We start from the raw sequence: 22,936 nt of genomic DNA on the forward strand, positions 1-22,936 counted from the left end.
CATCACCACTGTGCTTATGTAAATAAATATTGTCTGAAGATGGTTGTGGAGAAATACCTTTGGGAACAAGCCCTTAATTAGCACTTATTCGTTGGCAAATATGACCTACAGCTTTTAAACATCTTTCTAGTAAGGAAAATTCACAGCTTATACCATGGTGTATAGATGGAATAATGTATGAAATATGCCTGAGAAAAATCGCTTCTTTGAGATTAATCTTACACAAAAAGCAACTATGCAGACTGATTCCAGAAAGAATCACCTCACTGGCTTACACAGCTGATTTTGAGGGAATCTCTTTAGGTAGTAAATATTAATAATCAAGATGGAAATGTAAAAGTCCAAGTTCCACGTTTGTTTACTTCCCTGTTGTGGGGAAGTGTTTGATATGTTAAGAAGTTGGTGTAACATTCAGTCACACACTGTCTCATTGCAGCTGTTGACAGTCAGTAATAGAACAATATTCCTGTTCATATCATAATTATTAGATATATTTAATGACAGTAACAGCTTTACCCTTGCATTTCTGCTTCCACACTTAATATTTTTAATTAATAAGCAAAACCAGACTTCATGCAAGAGAAAACAAACAAACAAACGAAGCAAAGTCTTGAGTTAGGGATAGAACAGGATTAAGCATGGATTTGGGAGATACCAGCTTATTTCAGTTAAACAGCTGGTTCCATTTTATAGTACAGTCATCATTTTAATTTCAAAATTTTAAACTGTCGTCTAAATATTTTCTTAAATGCATTGCAAGTTTTATCAGAAGAAAGAGACTAAACACATCTTTGGCGGATCTGGAAACTGAGATAAAGAAAATAGAGAAAGAAAAGTAATGTTTGAAGAGAAGTGCTTTGCCTGTAGCCCCTACCCACCAAAAAAACCCCAAAATGGAAAGAAGCCGGAGTGTTTTGGGCTGGAAGGAGTCTCACCTGCCTGGATTTTCTGTGTGGCCCTGGTGCAGTTGGCTGGTTCGAGCAGCAGCACTGTGATGCACCAAATGGTTTAGAAGATTAGTTGCTGCTCCTTTGGCTTGCCCAAGAGCTCTTTCTGCATGGATGCTTCAAAGATTATTTGTTGTAATTCCCGTGTTCTTAGGCTTATCTGTAACACAAAATGCACATGGATATTATCCCTGCACGGCCTCCCCAGCTGCCAGTCACCAAGTACTGCACTTGTTCTTCTTTTCTTCTTAATTTTCTTCTCCAGAACAATGTTACATCATTTCTTTTCAGTTCCTAGCGCAGTTAAAACTTTAATTTACAGTCTGAAATTGGTTAGTAAATTAAGAAAAAACCCAAACAACAACAACAAAAAAAACCCAACAAAAAGCCAAAGCTTTTGGAAGCACTGAAAGGCTAATTCTTCTGTCAATGGTTCATACTGAATCTGAAGATCTATCCAAAGGTGAAGAACTGACAAAGATATATATTCCTTCAGGAAAACATTTGCCAGCTCTCGGGAGGTTGTATAAAAGTTATGGATTTGCAAGATATCCAGGAAAGATAAAGATGTCCTTGTTAAAAATGCTCTATATGACCATGTAATATGCAGCATGAAGGAGTATAATTATGTTAAGTGTCAGGAATATCATACAATCCTAGAATGGTCTGGGTTGGAAGACCCTCCAGTTCCAACCCCCTGCCATGGGCAGGGACACTTTCCATTATCCCAGGTTGCTCCAAGCCCCATCCAACCTGTCCTTGAACACTTCCAGGGATAGGGGTGGGTAATGAAGGAGTATAGCATGAAGGGCTGTAACTGTGTCAGGTATTCAGGAATCTGTAATCCCATTTGTTTATGTTCACTTTCATTTGACTTATCAGAGGCCAATAAATTCTTACTGTTTTAATTCAGCTTCCCATGTGTTCTTCTGAGAGGGTTATGTCTTGTAAAGTTTGCTGTCAGTTCAGGAAATCCGGAGTCCTCTGGAGAGTTTGCAACTGGAAAACACTTTATGAGACAAAAAAAAAATTAAAAAAAATAAAGAGTTTATATCTTAGTCTTTATGATAGAAATGTCTTTTTGGTTTTGAAGTAATATAAAGAGTAATGATCAACTTCTTGTGAGTAAAGAACTGTAAATCATCTCAAATTTAGTAATGACAATATTAAAAGAGATTTAATCAATAGCATGAAACAAGAAAATATTATTATGTACAGAGTGTTCTGGTATCTACCTAACCAGTACTAAATAAAGTGCCAGCCTACTTAATGCTGGGAAAATCTCTTTTGAAGTTTAAGATCAAAAGCACTTTTTAAGCTTAAGGAACACCATACGGTTTCAATTCTTGCTTTCGAACAAGCACTTTAAAAAGCACAACTAAAATGCAACTGACAAACTTGAAAAATCTTTTGTGTTGTTCCACTTGGATGATCTAATGAGAAAATGGTTCAGTTCTGTTGTAGCTAATGAGGTATAACATCTTCACTGAACCTGAATATAAACCAGATATTTCTCTGAAGATATAGTTTTGACATGCTTCTGTTTCCTTACTCATTTATTCTGCCATGTTTTTATTTAAGTGATGTCCAATGAATAAAAGCACAGGTCAGTTTTGAAATAGAACATTTACACGTGAATCGACTCAATCCGAAAGTACTTTGAACTCTGTATACAGGCATTGTGGTTTCAAGTGGGAAAATGTGTTTCACCAACTTATGAAGGCCCCGAGTTTGCGAACAGACATATTAATGTAGCCAGACAGAGATCTGTGATAACACATTTTTGACAGATGAAGTTCTGAAACAGAACCTGAGCGTACATGAATTTTAACCTACCTGGTTTCAGCAGCAACTTACTATCAATGTGAACACTGAGATTTGGCAAAGCAGTGAAGATAGTATCGAATGATAGCATTTATTCTGGTAGGACCTAGAAGCTAATATCCTACTTAAGGGCTTTATTTAGATAGTAAAATATTTATGCCAAGAAATTTATACAAGGATTAAATAAGGACATAAACCCATAGGTGTGAGAAGTATAAGATATTAGCAAAAGAGTTAGGTTCAGTGCTGCAAGTAGTGTTTGCAGCTCAGCAACAGTTTAGATGTGGTTGGGCATGATGACAGCATCCTGGCTGTAAAAAATTTAAGGAGACAATTGGGGTAGAATATCTTTGTGATGCAGGTGTCTGCTGGTAGACCTTCTTATCTCAGAATCATAGAATCCAAGAATGGCTTTGGTTGGAAGGCACCTTAAAGACCATCTAATTCCAACTCCTGCCATGGGCAGGAACACCTTCCACTATCCCAGGTTGCTCCAAGCCGTATCCAACCTGACCTTGAACACTTCCAGGGAAGGGGCATCCACAGCTTCTCTGGATAACCTGTTACAGTGCTTCAGCACCCTCACAGGGAAGATTTTCTTCCTAATGTCCAATCTAAACCTACCCTCTTTCAGCTTGTATTTATTTCTGTACATACAGATATATCTTCTATCTGCATCAACTTTATCTATAAAGCAAAGAGGTGTGAGGAAAAGCTGCACAGGTTGATGAGGATGTGAGAATAAAACTGATTATACTGATGCTTCTCATCATCCTTAATACTTGTGTTTCACATGTATAAAAGAACGGTTTCTGTGCTTCATAAATGTGAAACTGAGACATAAGGAGAGAACTGGCTTGCAGAACACAGAGTGGCAACAGACTCTAGATCTCCTTGTTACTCTGTTTCCTCTCCTGTGGAAATCGATGGTTTAAACGAATACTGCCGGCTTTTGAGCTGGCAGGAAGGAATTCAGTTCATCAAACAAATCTCCAGAGAAGTTTCATGCTGTGATACAGAACACACAGGTCTGCAGTGGGACAATAAACTCTTTCATTCGGTGGGGTCTTAGTGATAAACGGGGCTACAGAGACAATAACCCTTCTGTTCACAGGAGACACGTGCTGGGCTGGCCTCCTCTCTGACTCCTTGCTGTTATTGTTATTCTTGTGTTTAGGAAACCTAACAATGAATCCTACTAAAAATCTCCATTCCAGTGAATTTGTACTGTAAAATGAGATGAGAGACACCCAATGAATGCAGACAGACTGACAGATGGGTGAGCACAAGAAAATGAGAAATGAAATTGGTCAGTGTGACAGACAGGGATCACAGCAGATGCCCAACTGTTGGGAAGCTTTCTTTTGGTTTCACTGTCAGTGAGGATTTCAGGGCAAGGTCTGGAGCAGAACAACAAGGTAGCTTGTCCAGGAGGGCCCCTTCTCAACAGGAATGGCAAAGGTAGAAATATGGCAAAAAGGGGTGTTGATGACCAGTAGCTCAAGATACACAATTGCATCTCAAGGCATAGGTAAGACACGACCTCTCAGCAAGAAGGATGGGGGTAGGCAGGACTGAACCACAAGTACTTTGATGAGGAAGGACAATGAGAGCTAACACAAACCAGCAATAAAAGCAATAAATGAAGACTATTACCTGTTGAAATATTTCCAGTGGATACAGATGGGATAATAGCTTTAGTATCTTTAGATAGACAAGGCAATATGTTCTTGCATTATCAAATTACAGCTGAAAATAATTATGTAGGTGATTATCATAAAGAAGATAAATTGGAGCCCCATTTAATGATAGTTGGACAGAGAAGTTTTAACAGTACTGCACCGTGAAATCACAGTTTCAAACATTGACACAGCACTGCTGGAAATCTGTATTATGTAGTAACATTAAGAGGTAAGAGAATTAGGTTCCTCTGAAACTTGTATAAAACAATATCTGACAAAAATACCCTATGAAAATATGGGTACTTCTGCTCCTTCTGTTCCATGTGACATATTGTCATGGTTTAACCCCACCTGGCAACTAAGTGCCACCTTCCGTGTGTTGTTTTGGACAACTTCAGTGATAGTGGAAGACAGTGTGAGACAGAGTGTTTGATTTCATCTGTCTGTCTGTCTATCTATCTATCTATCTATCTATCTATCTCTATTTAAAGCAAAAAATCTTCCTAAATAAAATGTGAGCATCTTGAGAAACAAAACCTAGTTCAGTCATTATGATAGGTATTTCTTATATATTTAATTATGAAGAGTACATAGGTGTGACTGCAATGTCACTGATCACTGGAGCAGGTTTCACAGGAATTAAAGCTGTATATGATAAAAGAAATGTATTGAAAAATGAAACAAATCTATTACTTGGAGGTGGAAATGCTACATATATACCCTTCCACTCTGGAAGCTGGGTTGAATTTTTGAGATCCAGACAATGAAAATCAAGCAAATGAATAAACCCACTCCTCTGCTCATAGAAGTCAGAGGACATGAAAAGAAAACATCTTTAAACTGTTGTTTATTTTAGGAAAATACTTATCGTGGACTCATAGAATAGTTTGGGTTGGAAGGGACCGATAAGGTGACCTTTGTGTGTGTTCTCACAACACTTGAATGACAATAGGGCAGAATAAATCCACATGCATTCTTCCCTTAATCTGCTTGTCAAAACTTCCTTTCTGTTATGTCTGACCTGTAATTAGGTAGCATGGGTGAATAGATTAATAATAAAGAGAAGGAAAAACATGAGCCTCCATTTTAACTTTGCTTCTTCCTTATGTCCCAGCTAATGAAACAATGGCCTTGGCAACCTCAGTTTCCACAAAACCCTTAAATATTGGTGACTGCTGAGCAGGAAGTGGACAAGGATTGATTACATTCATACATTGCAAACAAAACAATATCCAAACTGTATGTTAATATGCAACATTAATTTGTGTTAAGATGTGTAAATATGTACTATGCATACTTTATACTTTACGCAGGCTTATTTCACAAAGCTGCAAAAATTAAGAACTAATTCAATTTCTGGAGAAAGTGTCAAGAGGATCTGGAGGTGCTTAAGAACATTTTTGTTCCTAGAATATCTCACAACCGAGGAAGAAGTCAGCAGTCATTAAGAAGACAATACCCACTTAGTAGGAAATTGAAAAATAAAGAAGTGGGCAAAAATAATGGACAATAAGAAGTAAAAACTTCCAAAAACTGATGAAAAGAGCCAATGCAGAAAAGGGGACAGTGAGAAACAGTTTGAAAGTATATCAATGACAGAAGTAATCTTGACGATGTTGCTGCATCATTACTAACTGAAGATGGTAGAAGTACCAATAAACCTGAAATGAAGCATAATTATTTGCTAAATACTTTTGTGCTGCATTTGGGGGTAAAAACCCCCAGTCTTATTCATATCACACCGTAATAATAAAATAATTTCCATTTCAGTGTTGACTTTTAGGTTGTTAAGTAGCAGCTACCAAGCAAGAATCTGACATGTTCTAATCAGTGACTCTGAGTAGGTCACATTCAAAAAAGTGGTCTGAGAAACATCGTGGAATATTTATTTTGACTTACACTAATATTTGGGATCATCAGCCAAGTTTCAGGGGCATTCAGGAAAGGTAAAATTTCTCATTACTTAAAAAAGAAAAGGAGATGAAGCTGGAAGGCATTGGAGTCAAAAAAAAAACCCTCCCATGATCAAGAGGGGCATTCCTACTCAAGTAATTTCTGAGCCCCCAGTCTGTGCAAAGAATGTTCATGTCCCATGAGGAAGCAGATAAGCAAAACGAGCACAGAAATTTATGACATTACAATGAATTCACAGACATCCTTTTTCTATGTGTTCTTCTGCCAATGTTCCTTTCCCCCAGAAAATCTGAAAACAAATTCATGTTTGTCCCACACTCCAGGTGCTGAACATGTGCAAAGAATGAAGGCAAGAAGAGCTGGGTGAAGTCTTGAGAAGGATGCACATAGTAACAAGGTTCTGAGGGATTCTCTCATGCTCTGTGTCTGCTGTTTCTACAAAACTTGGCCAATGTATAGAGGGAATTCAATATGTAGAGGGAATTCTTGCATGGTGACTTTGCAAGACTTGTCTGAGATGATAAAACTGAATTTGACAATGGATGTTGCCTTATATATGCAGAAATGAGTAAATGAGTCCTGACAGGTCCCGGAAGTTTCAGTCCTGAAAAAGTGCACAGATGAGAAATGCAAACTGAAAGGTGATTTGAAAATGCTTTTTAGGACACAGGCTGATCTAATGTTGATGGCAAAAAGAAGAAGAAAGGAGTACAACTGTCTTCTTCAGAGGATGATGAAAAGAATATCACTTATGAAATGAGCAAAGGAAAGGAGGTTTAATGGCAGGATGAATGATTGCTCAGACTACACACAACACTGCAGCAGAACTCTGGATGAATATAGAAAAGCCTTCTTTATGCTCATAGAAGGTGCAGTAATCTGAACTGACTAAACTCAATGATTCTAACAAGGGATTGTGACTGCCATCAGAACATTATACAGTGCAAGACAGCTGAATTTTCACAGGTCAGGCTCAAGGGACTGAAATACTATCTCAATATATTTCTCACTGTCTGAATATATTCCTAAAATTTTGTCGTGTAATGTAGTACAAATTTAAGAATGAAAACAGAATATCAATGATCAATCTGATCAGAGATATGTGTACACACTCTCCCAGATCAAACCAGCAGAGAGAGGCAGGTGATTCCCTTGCTCAGAACTAAATTCTTTGTAGGAAGTTGAAAACATTTCCGTGTAGCCTGACCACCAATAAGGTCCAAAGAGCAGATGGCAGCAGCCTGGCACAGTTGCTTTGATGAAGAAGTGGCCTAACAAGTTGCTCACAAAGAACTCAGCTAAGAAAAGCCAACAAGATGATGCCAAATGTACCACATGTGTGCGAAACAAGAAAACAAGCAAACAGACAAACAGAAACACCAATGTACTGGGTTTCTTCAAGCTGGGAGAAGGTAAAAAAGGGAGATCCAAAGCTGCTGACACTGAAGGCACCTCCTTCCTACTCAGTGGAGTACAGGAGAAATAAAACCATGTTTTAAAAGCTTCCTTTGGTACATCCTTGCTGTCTGTAGCCACAAGGCCACCTCTTAGTACAGCTGCTGCCTCTTTGTTCCCTGATTTGGGAGCTTTTGTCCAGGCAGTATTGATTCAATCTGACTGTAGCTCAGCCATAATACATGTAAAGAGGAAACGTGATTAATCAGAGTGTTCCTCTGCTAACACATTAGCAAAACTGCCAATTACATTTTTCTGATTCGGGAGTTTGATCTTTAGACAGGTGATTGGGCAGTTTATAAAAGTTTGGTGCAATTCACTGATTTTGGATCAGATTACTGCAACACTACCGTAAAATGGAAACCGTGGCTGCAATCAGCTTGGCGCTGATTGATTGCTCTTGTTACAAAAACCCACAAACAACAGGGTATTAAGGGAGATTAAAGACCATTTTCCATCAGAGAAAATTAGTTTATCATTAGTATTATTACAAAAAAAATAGAAGACTGTGTCACGAACCCCTCTTGGTATTAGGAAGAAGATTAAACCACTGAAAGGCAGGAGATTGTTGTTCTGTAAATTCATGCTGCAGACATCTCTAAACTGGTCTGCTAACACCAGATTCAGAGCTCTGAATAAAGCAAAAAAAGACAAATATGAGCAGAAACAAATAAATGTCAATACCAAACATATATTTTGCTGTCCTTGCTGTGAAATGTGTTTCTTAGAAAGACTCTGACTTTGGGCACATGGCAGCAAGCTTCCTGCAAGGGCTGTCAGGGATCCTGTCTATAATCTGTATGACTATGACTCTCCATTTTCCATAATACTGTGGTATGTTAGCAATCATTGTAGAGCTGAGAAAAGATCAGAGTCCCAATCAAAACATTAAAATTGTATTGTAGGGACCCAAATCCAGTATTGTATCCAGGCTGTCTCTACAAAAATCACTTAAATAATCAGCACCATTAGGTTGGCTTTGGTGATAACTGAAGAGCATTTTTTGGCTGTATTATTTTATTTTCCCGAAGTGTTTATTGTACCCTTTATGAATCCCTTCTCTCTGATGTCACAAAACATTTATGACATATGCTAAAGCATTAATTTTCCTGGCAATTTTTCTAAACATGGATTCCCTAATGCACACAGAATGAAATGCTACAGTTATCAGCAGAAACGTGTTTTCCTCTAGCTATTCTGTATTCCAATAACAAATTGAACTGACAGAGGAGCTTTTAACCTTTCATACTGGGCAGATTAACATGATTTCAGCTGATGGATCACAACAGGTTAGGATGACCTTGGATCTTCCTCCACTGAGTCTTGTGGCCTTTTGCTAGTCCCTTTCCTAAGGAAACAAGGCTAATGGGATTGTGCTGTCTCTATATCCATCTGCTAGCCTTACCACTGATTTTTAAACCTATTGATGAGTTTTGGCCCAGTTTTTCAGACCAGCACTCCCTGACTTCACACAAATTCTATGAAAGTGAGCAGCTGAATTAGAGTTATAAACCGATGATCCCAGTGAAGGAACAGCTGCAATATTGGCTCAGCTACAATGCCCGACACTTGAGGATCCAGGAGAGACCTGTCCTGATTGATCTGAGAAACTCTGAGAGTTCACACCTAATTAAGCACTGCATAACCCAAAGACAAGGCTCTTCCCTAAGACAAACCAATTTCCCTCAGTCCTGCTGCTCATCACTGACTACTTAATTACTTCATAATTTTAGGTGGTCTTTCAAGGTGAGAGATAATGCTCAAAGGGTTGTACTCGAAGTTTGCTGGCTTGAAATCAGACCTACTGGCTCTCTTCTTGCAATCTGTTTTTCATATGGGTATTTAGTAGAACTCTGTGAAATTTTAATCCTGCCTGATCACAAGAAATGGATTAGTGTAGAGAGTTTAATATGCACAAAGCTCATTTGGCTTTAGACATGCAATATACCTAAGCCTCTAAATTTTAGGGCAGGGTATATTTGAAGGGTCGGTATTAGAAAACTGTGTTGCTGAATTTATGTTTATAAATTTACTGGGAGAAATAATGTTTCAGCATGTTTCAACATTATACTTTCGTGACATCTGGAAAAATGTTGCGTTCTGAATTGGCAGAGTAAATTAGCTAAGCATAGCTACTGAATTTTCTAATGAAAAATTCACAGAGCCAATCTCTACTGATCACAGGGAGAATGCAAAGTAGCTGGCTGCAATTTCCTGGGTCACTCTGGTTCTGTCACTACCCTTGCCACCAACGTCCTCGCTCTTTAAAAAATTGCTCAATATTCTTGAAGCTTCCCTGACACTCTCCTTTGAAACACTTCCAGAACATTTAGAATTTCTGGAATCCTTAAATGAAGCAAGTAGATATAGGACTTGGTCTTGCCTTTAAAAGAACAAGCAGGTCTATTTCATAAGCAAGTGCATTGCGCAGCCTTGGTGTCTTAAAAAGGAAATTTTTTATGTGCTGAAAGCAGGCATGAGCAAAATGAGCGACATCAAAAAAATGTGAAGGCTATTTAAGAGATGTTTAAAGACACAGAAAGTTAAGCACTAAACACTTTGTTGATACACACTGTTTCATTTACACTAAAAAAAATTTTCACCCTTTTAAGTTTACAGATTAAGACAAGTATTCGTGAGTCCTACTCGGTGGCCCTTTTATTCCACTACAGAAAAGGCGAATGAAAAATAGGAAAAATGATAGCACTGAGAATTAAACAGTTGTTAGAAACACAGATTTCTGAAAATGAAAGCTAAAAATGTCAACGGAAATTTGATGGCTAATACAGATCGTAGTCAGGACCTAAGGAAATTCAAGCAATGCAATAGGCTTGATCCTGTCTAAGGATTTTAAAATGGTCAGTCGAAATATAGAAGAGAAAGATAGTTCCAATGCATGTTTTTCTCCACCTTTGGGAAGAACCATGACGAGATGCTTAAAATTTACATGGATAAGAAAATACTTTGTATTTCATTAATAAATAAAAAGAATCTAAGACTGGAACTACTCATGATAGCGTTTTTAAAGCAGGCATTTTTCAATTCAGGATATTAATGAACCAATTGAAGAACTTCCAATTCATTTTGTACAAATGGTAGTAAACTTGGGAGGTTGTGGAAGGTTATGAACAAACTGAAGTTGTAGTTGTATTGAGGATAAATATCTTTGAAAGACAATACATTTAGATTAGATATTAGGAGGAAATTCTGCCCTGGCACAGGTTGCCCAGAGAAGCTGTGGATGCCCCATCCCTGAAAGTGTTCAAGGCCAGGCTGGATGGGGCTTTGAGCAACCTGGTCTAGTGGAAGGTGTCCCTGCCCATGGCAGGGGTGTAGAATGAGGTGATCTTTAGTGTTCCTTCCAACCCAAACCTTTCCATGATTCCATGATTTTCCTCCCCTTTTTTTTTTCTATTCGCCAACATAGTTATTTTCTTGCATTCTGAATTCAGCAAGAACTTGAACAGGACTGTTTTCAAGATCATGCTAGAATATAATTTTCGGTACCAGCAAAGATCTTTTTAAGATCGGTGTTTATTAAATAATTCCTGAGCTACTGCCAGAGGCAAGGACAAAGCTTCTATCTTCACAAAAAAACAGAAAACAAAATGTTCTTTATAAAAAACGGCTGCAAAATTATTCCTGAAGCTTTCCTTTTCCATACCACTTGGGATAAGTTACAAAAAACAGTAACAACACTCATTCATCTTTGATCCTGTAATGTATTGTGATACTTCTGCAACTTCATTAGAAATCAGGACTCCATTTGAGTCAGTGAGAGCCTTTAACTGGCTGGTGACACTCAGCTGAAAGGAGACTGGCTTGAAGATGATTTGTTTTTTTAATTGCCAATATAATTTACATACAAGAAAGAGACCTGCATTTCCTTTCTGTTTGGTGTGCTGTCACCTTGTGGGTGTCAAAAAGTAGAGCTTTGCTATGATCTTTGACAGAGCCACTGTGTCATCCCTGCCTGAGCTGTTTGCCTGAAACACATGAGACAAGGAACCTTTGGGCCCATTTTGATTGTCTGGATTTTATGTGACATGGATGGTAATAAACTGCTCTGGAGTCACATGGGCTAACTCAGAAATGTATTAGCCTTACAAAGCTCACTAATGTGTAAGTATTTGTTTTTAAAATCTAGGAGTTTCATTTTTGACCTAATTTGACCAAATATTAACAAAGAAACCCCAAAATCAAACACCACACACAGAAACAAACAAACAAACAGCAAAACAAACCAAAGAAAGCATCATAGAACACTTGAGAAATGTTTAAAGGATTTAGAGGTGAGACTGAAACTTCAAGAAATCACCACAAGCCTACCCTATACACATAGAATATGTTGAACTGCCCACTAGTTTAGTGTATAATACATGAAATATACACTCCTCACATAATAACTAAAAATGTCTCTATTTGTGAATGGAATTTTAGCAACCAAGCAAGCCAAATGCAATCATAGAATCATTGAGTGGTTTGGGTTGGAAGGGACCTTAAAGATCATTTAGTTCCAACCCCCCCATCACTTCTGAGGTTAGTGATGTGTAATACTCAGGATCTGTTGACACACAATTGCTGATGGCAAAGAACACAGTAAAATTAAAAGTTTAATCTGATAAACACCTAAGTAATAACAACAAAGAACCAGAGACTTGAACTGATGGGTCTTATTATTTCTTTTATATATTCTATATATATATTCTCTCTCTCTCTCTCTCTCTCTTCTATATACATTCCCTTATTATTTCTTTTTATATCTATATCTATTGCAGAGGTTCATTGAAGCTTAATTGACAGACCAAATAGACAAGGCAGCATCTTTTTAGATGCTTCCTGGGTGCCCCAAGTGGAGTTCTGTTTCCTGTGTTAGTTTATTATTTAAATTCTTTGAGAGTTATTCTATTCTGATAGTATTCTGTTGGCCTGGCTTTGATTTGTACAAAATATTAAATTTAGTGTTAAATGATCATTAAAACCCCCCACTTTTTAAAGAGTCTCTCGATGCCTCAAGTTTTTAATGTTTAAATCTGTCGATTCTGACTGAGTCTTTAAATAATGTTAAAATGTACCAATTCAAAGGGGATAGAGCACGGAGAGAAGCATTTGTTCCAGAAGCTGTTTGGGTGACAGGAATGAATGAGAGTCAGTAAAAGGGCTGAGTATTGGCTCTGTCGTGGAAGCTCCAGGCAGGAACAGGGAATAACAGTGTGTGGGCACCTCCCAGGGCTGGGAATGCCTCTGCTCCCACCCCTTCTTCAGGTCAGCCGAGACAGCAAAACTGAAGTCAGGGCTTGATTTTGATATCCGGCACGGACCACCATGTATTTAATTCCTAAGGAAAACAAAAAGAAAGGAATTATGCCTCAGAGGTGCCTGAGGCCAAAAATGCCACAGGGTTTATTCATTTGGTTGGACGGGGATCACAAAAAGAAGCGAAGGCCCTGTGAGAACAAAGATGCCATAACGTGACCATAGGGCCTCTTACACTGCAAGGGGCCTTAGAAATAATATGGTGGAAGACCAGATTTTAGGCCTTTATAACTGTTAGAATGCTTTCCCAGGAATTTCAAGTGCTGACACGTACCTTATGCCGTGGGTTGTGTGTGATGTCAAGACTGAGTATGTTGGGAGTGTGTTTTTGTAAAATCTTTATGTATTCCCTGGACTTCTTCAGCTGATTCCCTCTCAGGTTGAGGAACTGCACTTTATTAAAGCCTTTTATGCCCTCAAAAGTGATCACATGGTTATGATTCACATCAAAATATCTGGTTAAAGTAATCAGACACATTTAATCTTTAAATAGACCTAATTGGATCCAGAGCCTGGCACTCCCCTTGTTCAGTATTGGGCCTGTTGAGGGAGGCCTAGTGTGCTCCAGAATTGTTTCTCTATTTGTTCATATAAAACAACCATCATATAGGTCAAATGGGTGATAAAGTGATATCACTGTAGCATTGTGATTCAAATTGGAGATAATATCAACAGGCACCAGAACTATGGGCTGCTAATGATATCACTGTATTTATGATGCAAATTTAGTTGTCCCCTATTCTGTTCCTCTCTGCATCCCAGCCCAATCCTGTCTTGTGAGCATACCTCACAAAGGAAGAATATTTATGCTACTAAATCTTCCTTATAAAAAAAGGATTAGAGCTTAATTTCTCACCAGCACATAAATATTATTTAATGAAGTAAATTCAAGAAAGCTGATGATAGGCTTTAGAAGTGTTTTTAAATCTAGAGCTGTCCTGCAGCGTGCTCAGGCTGTTCCCATTCAAACTCAAAACCTAGGCCAAACGTAGATCAGAAACAACAATTTTGCCAGACCTGTAGCCAAATTCTATAATACTCCATGGCCGCCCTTAAAATGAGAAAGCTTCAATTGATGGTGTGCCAATACAAATACAATCCTACTGCTAAACCGTAAAAATACCATAAAATATGAATAAAAACTAACATGAAATAATGAAAAGACAATATAGGCTATGATGACCCTTTTTCAGTTATTTAAAACTATTTGTTCTCTAACTTCTCCCTGAAATAAAAGTGATGGGGAGTCAGAGAGGAGGGAACAGATGCTGCTGGCACTAAGAAACTGGCAATTCTTCCATTATGAAAGAGCAGCAAAGGAAGAGTGGAGCTGAGCAAAGACAGGGAACAGATCCTTAGGAAAAGGAAAAGAGAGTGAAGAATTGCTAGTATCTCAGTGTAAACAGAGATCACTGAAAAGATGGAACTTTGATAAAATAGGAAGAGAAATGTTATCCTCCTCTTTCCCCTCTTTCTTAACGTTGCCTCTAAAATTGCTGATTTTTTTCCCCCAGGTTTCAGCCCAATAATTATAATTCACATTGCATAATAACTGATAGGCAGAGGAACGCCAGACCTAGTGGTGTTAAATAAATGTAAGTAGCATCAGAATCAAGCCCAAATGGAAACTTCAGTTTTTAACTTTTGTGTTTGGTTTAGGTCATGAGCCAAACTGAATAACAAAGTAACAATTACATAATACATTCATTTTACTGAAAATTTGACATCACTATCTCACTTGTACCTGAATAAATATTGGCCTTAAACACTGCAGAAACTGTGGGCTTTTTTCATTGAAGCAGTCTGAGGCCTGACCTTTACTGTCAGTTCCATGTTCAAAACATTAACATCACGTTACAAATCATGAGACAGAATAAATCTTTCTGTGTTTCTCTTTCCCTCTTTCACTATTATATTGCACATAGAAGACAGACACTGTTTTTTGAGCTATATAAAATAAAAGGAATTTGAAATTTGTAAACTTTCTAATTTTTAATTAAATAATGAATTTAATACTGATTGTAAAATGAGAGATGCTTGATTAGGAAATGAATAGCAATCAAGTCAGAAAAACGTCTTTCTGTAACACCAATCTGCTAGAAACTGTGTTTAATTGCCTCATAATCAAAGTGTAGCAAATAGCAGAGTAACACACTCAAATCCAGCAATGTATTCTGTCAGGACCAGTTTTTGGTCAAACACAAGCCTCTCACAATGCCGGTGGCTGCAGCCACAATTCCCCCATTCCAAGGAAGCCCACATTTCTAGTGGACAAAACAGGGTAAATATATTGCTGTTTTTTAGCTAAATTTGATAGTAATTTCAGAATGCTGAGTCAAAGGTATCTTCTTCCATGAAGATCTATCAGTTTAATTCCTTTCTACCATTAGACTTCTTTGACATACAGATTCACACAGGTTAATGAAGGAGTTTACCTTGACTCTCTAATATCCTGTGCAGAATAAACAACTGTCAGATTCCAACATGAAGATCTCAGCCTGTCAAAGCCTAGCTTAGATCCCGAAAGCATGGACAGCTCTCCAGCAGTGCTTCCCTTCCTGCACTGTCCAAAACTACTCTGTATTATGGTGTGATCACCTTCCAAATTACCTTTTATTTCCTTCCTTCTAAGAAACCAGAAACAATCTCAGTTCCTTTATAAAGAGACAGAGTTGTTCCCTGTTAGCATATCAAAGTTTGGATGGTATATCAGAGTGAACAGGTAAAATTATTACTCAAATTCCACTCTGTTCTCTTGCAAAAAATGGAGTAAAGCAGAATCTATTGCTCAGAGGATACACATGATACGGTGATTTAATCTGGTTACTTACAACTCTATTTCTTGATTTTATTTGCTTAAAAAAAAAGTCTATGGGTTTTAGGGGTGAAGATTTCCCCTGTGGTATGTGTATATTGCCCTTTTTAACACTCACTCAGTCCCACTGTGGGAAGAGTAGGTGTGAACCTGCATGAAATGAGCTGTTTTTAGTGTGGACTCCTGGCTAAATAGCAGTGTGGCACTAAATCATGTTCTCCCTGTCAACAAAACAAGCACAAATCTTTAAGAGAATATTCGGAGAGGAACCTTCTTGCTTGTTACTGTCTTGAAAAAAATGCACTTTAGCTGAGCAGAGACTGTGTCCCGAGGAATGAAACCTCTGACACAACCCATAGTCAAAGATGAGTTTAGAATACAGCTGTTAATTCAGCTTTAACTTTATCCTGACAAGTGCCTACAAATACACACCATTGCCAGAAGTAGATGCATCACTTTCTTGGCATTTCCATGGCCTGAATACTGAATTAGCTCCTCAGTAGTTGACTTGATAGATGGGATTCATTGCACAAGCTGGAGAACTGTGGCCAAGGAACACTTTTGCAATTATCACTTTCCCTAAGAGAGGGAGAAAAGGCACTTAGTGCTTCTAATTGTAGCATGGGGGTGCAGAGAGGACAATATAATTGTGATACTTAATGTAGTAAAAGGCAGGCTACTTCTTGGTCTGGCAAATGAATGCTCTAATATGTATGTAATACACATTAATAAAAAGAGTATTTTATATGTATTATGATTCTGGTTTTATTGGGTTTTGTAATGAAACAAATTGGAAAAAAATTACACTGTGAAATCTGACATTTGTAGCTGGCTTATACTTAAAATCATCGAAATCCAAAATGCAAGTAATTTCATAAAGAGTGGAACCTGTGAGGCCAGGTATCCTTTGGATTTGTGTCATAAACACTTCATTACCTTAAAAACTTCCATACTTTTTTTCAAAAAGTGACTGGTGTCATAAAAAAATCAGGTATATCTAGTTATTTCTCTCTCTTCAAACTCCTGTCTGGGAATTACTCCCAGTAGCCAAAGCCCTTTGTGGAAATTCCTAATACTCTGAAATGCCACTGGGACATTTCAGCAATATTCCAGAGCTCCTTTCAAGGCTGCATGTGCCACCTCATGGCCATCTACAGTATCTACAAACTGTCCTTTCTGTAACAGCAATTATTCGGGCCATACAGCACATATTTTACAAGACCTCTCCAAACTTTGAATTACCATGCTTGAACGACTTCTTAGGATCCCTGCTGGTTTTGCCTTCTGTCTTAGCTTATTATTTCAGAAACTCTGTTTTGGGACATTCACATAAGCTGAGACTGTTACAGAAAAGAGAAGGTTTTTTTATGTCAGGCTACTGCAAAGATCAAAGCAAGGGCCAGGTGTCTTTATTTGACTGAGACCATCCCTTAAAAATGTAAACAAATTTAAGCAGCATGAAAATATCATACTATGAAGTATGATAAGGGGTGGCAGGCAGGGAAAACAAAGAATAATGAATAAGAAAATAGTTTATGGCATCATTATTCCAACAAATGAGAGATACATACAAGAAAATCACCCTGTTAGCTCTGTGTGTTCATATAGCATTTAACATCAGATAAAAGGACCTCGGGGGGGGCTCAACAAACTGGCATGATATCAGGGAATCATAGAATGGCCTGAATTGGAAGGGACCCTAAAGATCTTCCAGTTTCAACCCCCTGCCATGGGCAGGGACACCTTCCACTAGATCAGGTTGCTCAGAGCCCCATCCAACCTGGCCTTGAACACTTCCAGGGATGGAGCATCCACAGCTTCTCTGGGCAACCTGTGCCAGGGCATAGTCAAGAATTTCTTCCTAATATCTAATCTAAACCTACTCTCTTTCAGTTTGAAGCCATTCCCCCTCATCCTGTCACTCCAGGCTCTCGTAAATAGTCTCTCTCCATCTTTCCTGTCGGCTCCCTTCAGGTATTGGAAGGCCACAGTTAGGTCACCCCGAAGCTTCTTTTCTCCAGACTGAACAAGACCAATTGTCTCAGCCTTTTCTTGTAGGAGAGGTGTTATATAAACAGTAATAAAGCAAACCATGACAATAGATGCTGCATTTGAAAATACATGCTTGCAAACCAAAAATCTGATATCAGAGCAAAAAGAGAAAGGCAGATGTGTGAAAGGTCAGAAAGAAGAAAAGGAGAGCAATGGGGGACTAGAGAAAAGTTGTCCTAATTGATTTTCCTACTTGCTGTGCCAGAATGACCCTACATTTAGGGTCAGGTATCTGGAAATACCAGGGAAAAATGGAGTAGGGTTAAATTTAAGATTAAGGACAAAGGAGGCAGTGACTCAGAGTTCAGGACAAGGCTTGCAAGCCAGGACTCGAGTGTTCCATGACTGGAACTGAGACTGCAAGAACTGAAAACCCATGCTGTGCTCTGTGTAGCACTGGTAGAAAGAACACAATATTAGCAAAATGACATTGTGTTCAAACAACTGCAAATGAAAATTATAAAATAAATGGCTGGAGAAACCACTGAGCACATCTGTTCCACAGGCAGGAAATGCAGAGGCTGCAGGTGTTACTGTGGAGATCTCCAAACTAGTCCTGCACCAGTCCTCACAAACTCTAGTGGGGGGTACTGGTGAGAAACAAATGTGAAGAGACAATTTGCAACAATAAGAGAAAGGGCAAGGAAAGGACAAGGAGATAATGAGAAAAACTGGAAAGTGTTAATCGTGCCTTTGCCATGGATCGTACAAAGATGTGAAGAACGAAGAAGAGGTAACAGCAAGAAATGTAATGAGAACAGAGGAAGAAAACACCAGAAAGATAACTAGAAAAATTATGAAAGGAGAGAGAAAAAGGGGAGCAGCAATTTTCTGCCTGTGGTGTTCTGTGTTATCCTTTACTACACAACAGCATTCTTCTGTCCATGATGCAGCATAACATACGTACTTCCAGACCCTGGAAACTATCCACCAGCATTTGAGGCAGCTGCTTTTCCTTAACTGGCAATTCAGGGTTGCATACACAAGAGAGAGATTCTATCTTTTCTTATTAATAACCTACAAACAGAAGAAATAGGGAAGGACTCCAGGTATTCATTATGCAGGCAAAAGACAAGAATAGACATTCTGACCATTTAAAGTTTGCACATAGAACAACATTTACTAAGGACAACAGACTAGGATTGACACAAATTCCATGATACTGATTTTCACAGTCATCATGAGATCACTTTTAAGATTTTTTTTCACCCCTTGCCTCTTTATAATCAGTAAGAGTAGTCTTTATGTTTGGTATTACCAAAGTAAAACAACCCCAAACCCCAACCAAGTTATTCACCTCTGTAGCCACAAGTCTTGTCTTTGCTGAAGATCTCAACCAGGGAGGTAGCAATAATATAAGAAGAAAGAGAATAGTAGGATAAATGTTGACAGCAGATCCCAAACCACATACGAATACCACAAGACTGTTGATAGCTTATTTTTTCCTAAAGTTCTTTTTCATAAGATTGATATTTCTGGTGATTTACAGCACTGCAGTTTGAGCATCTGCATGTTAGTGTGAGGATCTGGTTAATTACTGCTGAACTTCTCTGCTAAAATAAAAGTCAGACCGTGAGATTTCAGCTTAACAGTGTGGGGCTGATAGTTTCTTCTCAGGAAAGACACATAATTTCCTGTCACCAACTGGAATGGGGTCTAACAGAAGAGTCATAAAATCCCAGAGTGGTTTGGGTTGGAAGGAACCTTAAAGACCGTCTAGTTCCAATTCCCCCGCCATAGGCAGGAACACCTTCCACAAGACCAGGTTAAAGCCCCATCCAGCCTGGCCTTGAACACTTCTGGGGATGGAGCATCCATGACTTCTCTGGGCAGCCCATGCCAGGGCCTCACCACCCCAAATGCCCAAGCAAACAAAAAGAAAACCCCTCAAATGATTCCCCAACCTGTTATGCCATTAACTGAAACACTGCATCTCAGAATGGGCACACTCTGAATCCCAGGAAATTTGTTTTGATCTTGGCAGCTAAAATGTTCTGAGCTCAGAGGGCACCTGCTATCCCTCAGGGAGAAAAGGTTTTGCTTTCAAGATTGAAAAGGTCTTCTAGCTCCCTTCAAGCTCTTGGCTTACGCATAAAATGAACTTTCACGTACTCAAAGTAAATGCACTTGAAAAGATGGAAAGCACTGCATTAACTGTACTAAAATTGTAAAAATATCATCACAAATATCAAGGATGCAAAGAAAGGGATTCATCAGTTCTGTCTCAGAGCTACAAGTTGGCAACTGGATGTGGTAAGACCATTGCCCCACTGGGGACACAGCTCTACAAGCTGCTCAGGGCAGATGTTCCCCAGTGCTTATGACAGAGATCTTGGCTCCATCACAGGTCTCAAACTGATTCTTGTAAGGCAGTGAAATAAATAAGTGCAGTAATGAAAATTTCAAAATTGAGACTTACCCAGAAAATCTTGGGACTTACCTGCATGGATACAAATCCACCTTGTGACTGTCCTGACGTGCACGTGCTCTCCTGTGATGCAATGAGACACAGATGCAGGTGCATCTGGGTGGGATTTGATTTGTCTCTGAAATCCAAGAGCCAGTCATAGAAACACCCAGTATAGGGACTCTGGGGAGCTTCAAGCCACCTCTATCTGGGTAAAATTTCTTAACAACCCTAAATTATTTGATGCTTTGCAAAATGTTTCTGTTCTTGTAAGCCCAGAGTTAACCAGGACAATGCTACAGTAAATGTCTTTTACAACTTGGGCACTTTGCTACACTGAAAACTTCTTCTTACACAAATATTTGAAACTTCTCTTTAAATTTCAGCCTCAGAATTTGATTGGACACTCTAAATATGCGTTTATTTCCGTTTCCATGATTCTGTATGTTTTGAAGTTACAAGTACAGAATGGTTACTCAGTGCAGAAATGCACACAGAGAAGAAGGTAACAGTATTTTTTCTTGTTTTGCACTGACATTTTTCAGTTCTTTCTACATGATTTTCTTCTGTTTCCTATTTAGAAGAATCACAAGAAGTACCTCTAGCCTGTTTCATTTCATTATAACTTTGCTCTCACAAGCAGAGACAAATTTACCTTACATTATTCAAGGGCTGCATTCAAAGTGAAGCACCAAATATCAACATCCAATCACATATGATTCACTGTGTTCCTTTTGTCTCTTTGCACTGTCATATTTTAAATCTATTTAAATCCTTCTAAGGCAATCATAGTTTGCAAGTACCTACAACAGTTTCTGTAGTCAGACTTGAGAAAGCAGAGACAGTTCATATGAACCTGGGGGAAGAGCTCACCTATTCTCTGTGGTACACAAGTCAAATAGCTTGAAAATACTTAGCCATTTTCTCTATGTCTGACTATGAAGACAATAAACTCTCATTTTCCATCTGGTACTACAAGATTCCTTAAAGATTATGGGGTAATGAATCACCTTAAAATGAGAACCATCCTAGAAATGCAGTAGGTTCCCCAGTTTTTCAATCAATGGGAAGTTTTCTTAAGAAGAAATAATATATAACAGCCAAAAGCAGTACTACAACTATTAAAAATATTGTTCTATCTCTCTCAAAAAGAAAAGATTCTGTGCTAAGATTACTCATCCAAAAACCTTTGGTTTGGCTTTCATCCCTACAGGAGTGATTTATTAATTTCTCCTTGCCAGAACAAAAAGATCCTTGGCTTGAGAAAGTGGCATTAGAAGTAAGCAGAATTCTATTTATAAACAACCTCAAATGCAAACTGTAAGCACAGGAGTACTTGCAGCTCTAACAAACATCCCTGAACACGGAGAAAAGGCTTACCTGAGGTGGACAAGCTTGGAGTATTCAAGCAGAAAACAGTCCTTGAAATACTGCCAGTCTAAATTTGAATCTCCCCTCAACTGAGCGTCAAGGTTATTCATACAAAGGTTATGGAAGTGCCTTCTAATGCTTCTTTGCAAGTAAAGATATGTAGGAACTTAGAATACACATTGCTGTTGTTATAGAGCAATTGGATAGCTTGCTTACTTTTACCCTCCTTTTTTAAGATCAAGACCTTCATATATAGGTAAAATAAAATAAAGGCAGCAAAAAAATTGGTCTTTATGGGCTCAAAATTTCAGCCCAGTACACCACCAAGAGAAGGAGAGGAGAGGGAGTGTTTTCTTTCTTGTCAGCTGTCTTCAAGTGGAGGCTGATGTTTCAAAATATTCCAGATCCTTGTAATAAATCTCTTTTGTTAAAAGCTATCAACTTGGAATCATAAGAAACAGGTAATTGAAGCACCTTTAAAAGTTTACCATGGATCTGATAAACCTTCTTCAAAGGGAATGTTTCCCACTGTTTCCAATTACATCAACAAGAATTGTACTACCAAACTAAAACTTTTCCTAATATCCACTTGGAAATATTTTAAAATTCTGCCTGGAACAACAACAACAAAAAGGGCAAATTGACATAATTTTGTTTTTTTGTAAACAATGAATTTAGAGAGATGAATGATTACAGGAAGGTTTGTTTGTTTGTGGTCTTTTTGGGATGTATTTTTTATGAATCTGAAGGTGATAGATGATGCCAGACTACAACGGTGGTTACAGTTATCCTAATACATGGATATATTGATCCTATATTGATCTGTAACACCAAGCTTCATTCTGATGCATGAGCTTCAGGGCTATGCTGGCATCCAACACTAGGTCTGTGGCATCACTGACATGCCACAGTCCGTGAGGGGAAAGGAAATGGGACCGGGCACTGCAATAAGGGTTCTGACACAGTTGAGGTCTCGTGCAGCAATGCCACTTTATTTAGGGGAAACAAGGGTTTAAATAACGTAGGTTTGAGGGGTGGATTCTAACCTGGGGAGGCGCAAGAGATTGACAACTCAGGGAAAAGTGTGATAGGGAGACAGGGGAAAGGTGGGTGGAACTCCCGGGTCTGAGGGAATGGGCCAATAGTAGCTCTC

General features: G+C 38.5%; 1 protein-coding gene across 1 annotated transcript in view; it reads right to left on the reverse strand.

Annotated features, from left to right (window-relative positions):
* Positions 1–931: 931 nt before the first annotated feature.
* Positions 932–22,936, reverse strand: part of LRRC9 (leucine rich repeat containing 9) — a 38,925-nt gene continuing 16,920 nt past the window's right edge. The window contains 18 exon segments of the mRNA XM_027702391.1: positions 932–1,107; positions 1,878–1,946; positions 2,662–2,714; positions 7,922–8,015; positions 8,356–8,453; positions 11,504–11,643; positions 13,413–13,593; positions 13,999–14,066; positions 14,068–14,115; positions 14,906–15,085; positions 15,275–15,402; positions 16,386–16,532; positions 17,196–17,328; positions 18,913–19,010; positions 20,446–20,551; positions 20,748–20,830; positions 20,833–20,887; positions 22,226–22,373. Of these exon segments, the coding sequence (XP_027558192.1) occupies positions 932–1,107; positions 1,878–1,946; positions 2,662–2,714; positions 7,922–8,015; positions 8,356–8,453; positions 11,504–11,643; positions 13,413–13,593; positions 13,999–14,066; positions 14,068–14,115; positions 14,906–15,085; positions 15,275–15,402; positions 16,386–16,532; positions 17,196–17,328; positions 18,913–19,010; positions 20,446–20,551; positions 20,748–20,830; positions 20,833–20,887; positions 22,226–22,373 (2,005 nt within the window).

This window comes from Neopelma chrysocephalum, unplaced genomic scaffold (assembly GCF_003984885.1).
Source record: "Neopelma chrysocephalum unplaced genomic scaffold, ASM398488v2 Primary Assembly neopelma1_183, whole genome shotgun sequence".
Lineage (NCBI taxonomy): Eukaryota > Metazoa > Chordata > Aves > Passeriformes > Pipridae > Neopelma > Neopelma chrysocephalum.